The 5,461-nt window shown below is 44.0% G+C and overlaps 1 protein-coding gene across 1 annotated transcript in view; it reads right to left on the reverse strand.

Annotated features, from left to right (window-relative positions):
• Window positions 1–9: 9 nt before the first annotated feature.
• The window catches only part of plxnb3 (plexin B3), a 47,009-nt gene continuing 41,557 nt past the window's right edge, over window positions 10–5,461 (reverse strand). Inside the window, exons 36-38 of the mRNA XM_046056933.1 lie at window positions 4,443–4,518; window positions 4,269–4,343; window positions 10–3,288 (exon numbers count right to left, since the gene is read on the reverse strand). Of these exons, the coding sequence (XP_045912889.1) occupies window positions 3,184–3,288; window positions 4,269–4,343; window positions 4,443–4,518 (256 nt within the window). The 3' untranslated portion in view covers window positions 10–3,183. The remainder of the gene's footprint in view (window positions 3,289–4,268; window positions 4,344–4,442; window positions 4,519–5,461) is intronic.

Consider the following 5,461-nt stretch of genomic DNA (forward strand, 5'->3'; position numbering starts at 1 on the left):
AGAGAGAAACTGCACTCTAAGACACGACTTTAGACCTTGAGCTTTAGTCTGAAAAGTTTCTTCATACTGGTAGTTATTTGCAAAATATGTGCTGGTTTACGTAGAGATAGAGAACGGTGGATATGTCCAGTAAAACCTTCCCTTTACTACTGACGATGTATGTAGATCAAACCATCAGCCGAGGATCCTCACGTCGTATGTGGTCCAACTGCTTTTGTCTTAGTTGAACAAAAAACAACCTTTAACTTTCTTTTACATCATGACATATCGAAGTCTGTGAGTGAGTGCAGGGAAGTTTTCAGATTCAGCCTGTGTGACAGTTAACACTTACTACAAACAGCTACTTTCACACAGTTAGCATATCCAACGTTATGCTAGCTCTGTGTATATCCAGTGTTATGCTAGCTGTTTTGCTATGATAGCTGTTTTTGTTCAACGATCTTACACAGTTGTAACATTATGTCAGTAACATTTGAAACAGCAGTTGACAAACCAACCTAATCAAGTAAGTGAGTGAGCAAGAAAATTGAGATTGTTTTTGTCAATGTAGAGTAATGTTATGCTAGCTGTTTGTAGCGTATATCCAGTGATACTCAGACTTTTATATTTGTACATGAGGGTTTGTGTAAGTTGCTGGTTGTTTTCCCTCAATGGTTCAATAAGAGCCAATTATTACAATGAATTTATCTTCCCATGTTGAACTGGGACACGTGATCAATAAGGCTGCTGCCAGGACAGACAGACAGACAGCGCCACCTAGCTGCAAGAGTGAAGGCACAGCCGGGATTAAATAGGTATAAATAGGACTTACAGTATGTACACATAATAAGTTAGTGACTATAGCAAACACACAAACACACACACAGTTTAACGCCCCCCTCCCCCAATTTAAGATTGTTTTTAATCATTGATCAGCTCTTTGTTCATTCAGCAGGTTCAACTTTAATGTTTCAGTTAAACTTAATTTTCAGTGTGATTCCAGTTTCCGTTCATCTTTCTGTTCTTCATCTTCCAGTTTTTCAACATGTTACTCAACGGCTAGTTTTGTTTCGGGACCCGGGCACATGGAGATTCCTTCATTGGAGCAGCTAGCTAGCAAATTATTGTGCCAAAATGGAGGATGCTATCGTAGCTTATTAGCTGTGTGCCAAAAATGGCCACTTGAGGCTGGCACCAAAAAGCGAGTCAAGCCCCATAGACCGCCATGTTAAAATGCCCAACTTTACAGCACAAAAATAAACATGTTTACAGCCTGGTACAAAACAGTTTTGGCCTGATTTCCCCGTTCATGGCAACCGTGCACGGGGGGGAATCTTTATATAACTTCCCTGTTTAAATTATACTGAGGCTTAAAGTTATGCATAATGAAGTACGAGGACATTTCGAGTAACAAGTAGGTGGATTCTCGGGTGGCTAGCCGCTAGGTGGTTCAGCAACCAGGCTTCATTTGGCTGCCTCAGCTTTGATTAGACACTCCAGCCAAGATGGCGACTGACGGAAACACCCACATTGAGCTTCACCATGGCTCTTCAGAAACAACGTCATAGAGACTACGTCCATGTTTTATCCAGTCTATGGTCACCATCTCTGTCAGAGCATAAAGTGGTGCTCCACAACAAAGATACAGCAGGGCTACAGTCAGTCTTCATGCAGGAGTTGATGGTACAAATATGCTTCTTTGAGCTCTGATTCAAAACTCTAACACTAATTTAGCTGCGCGTGTTTAGCTTTAGTTTTGACTGACCACCAGTGCTAGCATGTTCCTGTCTGGTAGGCATGTTGGTGTTTGCTCACCAACTACGGTAGTTCACTGGCAAGCTCTGTAAGTAGTCGCTACGTCACCAAGTTGATAAAACCACAAACTTCATGAGGACTTCATGAGGACCAGTAACTTCGGTATGACCGGGTCTTAAAATGGACTCTAGAGGTGAATCCACTGTTAGTGATGAATCTATTCCACAGCAGCTGGAAGCCTAACGTCACCACTCAGAACTAGCGTTGAGAGTAGATGTCTTCATAACTCTACAATGTACCACATTAAAAATTGACCCTGGGATGTTGCCTGAACCCGAGATCAGCTTGTCTATTATAAATTAAAAAACGAGCGGTACTAGGCAGGGGTCCAAGATTCAGTTTTGGCAATGTGAAACCAATCCTTTCTTGTCTACACTAGAAACAATTACTTCATTTTGACACTTTTACACTTTCATCATCGTCGTCAAGAAGAAGAGGTAATCGGCAGCACCGAGGTCAACAAGCATAACTGGGCTACGTTCCTTCTTCAATCCACCAATCTACTGTGTGCTGATTGGCAGATAAATAAATATTCAGCATGTGTCGAATGTTATCAGGTCCAATAAATTTACACTGGAACTTACACAACCCTGAGAAGCCCGGTGAATCTGGACTCGACCTGAAACTGAGGAAGACTGGAAAGACTGGGAACCAGCGCAGGTCGGGTCAGGTCCTGAGGTTGTCAGGGGTCAAGTTTAAGAAAGAAGCAGAAACTGGTGTCACACTGAAAATGCGATTAGAAAAAAACACTCCCTGATTCTGTTATTGCGTTCAGTAAAACTCCCGCTAAATTTTGGGATCTCCTGACATGCATGAGTTGTGCTGGTTTCAGTAGTAAAAAGGCAAAACAATCTGGTCAGCAATACTGTCGATAAAAAACATCCAGCAAGTCTGAGATCAGCAGGTCAATAATCAATGCACGTGATCAGAATAGAAACTATCAAAATTGTGCTTTCTGACTCCACACTGACAGCAGAGCAGCAGGGAACTCTGGGAAATACAGTGCAAGGCAGCAGGTGATTACGATGTTCCCTGATCTGATTGGTTAGATTGTCGTTTTCTGGTATCAGGTTGGTCTCACGCCGGGTTTAGGTTTGGTTTAGGTTTGGATTCGGGTCAGTTTAAGTTTGAATGCTGCTGCGGAGAAAAAAGGATTTAAAAAAACTGGGATCTCCTGAGTCTGACTATAAAAACCTCATATATCCCCAACACACACACACACACACACACACACACACACACACAGCAGGAAGACAGCGTTGACAGGAATCCTTTGATTTCCAGAGTTTCAGTCTCTCAGAGCTGCTGATGTTCAACAGAAAGCTTCTACATCCTGCTTCTCCTCAGCGAGGTCTCCGAGTGTCTTCAGGGTCACGGGGTCAGAGGCCATCAGAGGTCCGTGACCTTGTTCTCCACCAAGGCGGCGACCTGCTGCAGCCGATAGGCCAACTGCATCTTCTGACCTGAACTGTCCTCCTCCAGAGACATGATGATCTGACAAACCGAGAGAGAGACAGATGAGAGGAAGAGAGACAGGTGAGGTTAGTGATCGTCCGCAGCAATTGTTAAAATTAACCGCAGATTCTGTCAAACGTAACTTTGATCCACAGATCATCTTTTTAATCTTATATCTGTGGTGGATGTGGTGATGGCAGGTCACATGACCACTTCATAAATGTGGAAGTGTGTTCCCAACTTTGACAAATATATAACCAAGCGGCAACTTCCAGCAGTCCCGAGTGAAGCCAATGTGGAAGCTCCTTAAACCTGCATCTTGTCTGACAGCCAGCAGGGGGCGACTCCAGCGGCTGCAGAAAGAAGTGTGATTGTATAGAAGTTTGTGAGAAAATGTTTCTACTTGTCAGCTGATTTATTCCCTCTGTAAACACTTTCCTGATGAGTTTATGGTCTCAGTCGCTAGTTTCAAGTCTTCTTCAACACAGCATGATGTTCATTTAGTAAATAATGGTCCCATTTAGAGGAACAGAGACCAGGAAGCAGGGGAGGCTTTAGGGCGGGGTTACAAGATGATTGACAAGTTGCTACCACGGCGACCTTTCAATCAGGATAGAGGCGAATCGCATCTGCTGCTCTGTGTACATTTAACCAGCGCCGCTGAAAAAACGTATTATTACATTTTGTTTTCAGACTGTTGTCCGCTAGCAAAAATTATCATCTTGTTTAAAATCACAGATGCAACATGAATTACAGATGCACCAAGCTAACCAGGGTAGCTAGTGCCACCGCCTCGTCCAAATATCATCACGTCCAGTGCAGTTACTAAACTCAAGATGGCGACAGTCCTCCACAAACCAACATGTGACGTCATGGGGACTACGTCCACTTCTTTTATACTATCTGTGTGTATAACAGGCTGTATGAAACAATTAGGACTGTATTTACTATAGCAACAGGAAGCTAAGAGAAAAAAAAATGGGACAAATGAAAAAAATGACTTCAAACTTGTGAGTTACCTGGTCGTAATATTTGTTGATGTACTTGTAAAGTTCATGAAGAGCAACGAGGCTGTTCATCTCTGAGGCAAAACTCTGCAGACAGACAATATTAAATTAATGTTAAGGTTGGTTCCTTCAGTTCAAGGGCATATTTCAGACAGTATATCTGTAGTTCAGTTTCTGTTTACTGACCCCGGACAGCTCAGTCAGAGTGGAGTTCATCTCCTGATAGCAGCCTGACGCAGCGCTGTGGATATCACTGTAATACCTACACACATTCACACAGTTAATATAATATTAATGTGTCACATTAGTGTCACGTGTTCCAAAAAACAGTAAACTTTCTTCATTTACAGTGTTAGTAAAGGTTGTGTCTGATGTGAAGTGAGTACAGTTATATAGTAACTGTGATGAGTAGTGGGTTATTGTGGTAACTGTACTGCAGTGAGCGAGTGTTTCCGCAGTAACTGTGCTGCAGTGAGCGAGTGCAGTAACTGTACTGCAGTGAGCGAGTGTTTCTGCAGTAACTGTGCTGCAGTGAGCGAGTGCAGTAACTGTACTGCAGTGAGCGAGTGTTTCTGCAGTAACTGTACTGCAGTGAGCGAGTGCAGTAACTGTACTGCAGTGAGCGAGTGTTTCTGCAGTAACTGTGCTGCAGTGAGCGAGGGCAGTAACTGTACTGCAGTGAGCGAGTGTTTCTGCAGTAACTGTGCTGCAGTGAGCGAGGGCAGTAACTGTGCTGCAGTGAGCGAGGGCAGTAACTGTGCTGCAGTGAGCGAGTGTTTCTGCAGTAACTGTGCTGCAGTGAGCGAGTGCAGTAACTGTACTGCAGTGAGCGAGTGTTTCTGCAGTAACTGTACTGCAGTGAGCGAGTGCAGTAACTGTGCTGCAGTGAGCGAGTGTTTCTGCGGTAACTGTACTGCAGTGAGCGAGTGTTTCTGCGGTAACTGTACTGCAGTGAGCGAGTGTTTCTGCGGTAACTGTACTGCAGTGAGCGAGTGTTTCTGCGGTAACTGTACTGCAGTGAGCGAGTGTTTCTGCAGTAACTGTGCTGTAGTGAGTGAGGGCAGTAACTGTACTGCAGTGAGCGAGTGCAGTAACTGTACTGCAGTGAGCGAGTGCAGTAACTGTACTGCAGTGAGCGAGTGCAGTAACTGTACTGCAGTGAGCGAGTGTTTCTGCGGTAACTGTACTGCAGTGAGCGAGTGCTT

This window comes from Micropterus dolomieu, linkage group LG08 (genome assembly GCF_021292245.1).
Source record: "Micropterus dolomieu isolate WLL.071019.BEF.003 ecotype Adirondacks linkage group LG08, ASM2129224v1, whole genome shotgun sequence".
Classification (NCBI taxonomy): Eukaryota; Metazoa; Chordata; class Actinopteri; order Centrarchiformes; family Centrarchidae; genus Micropterus; species Micropterus dolomieu.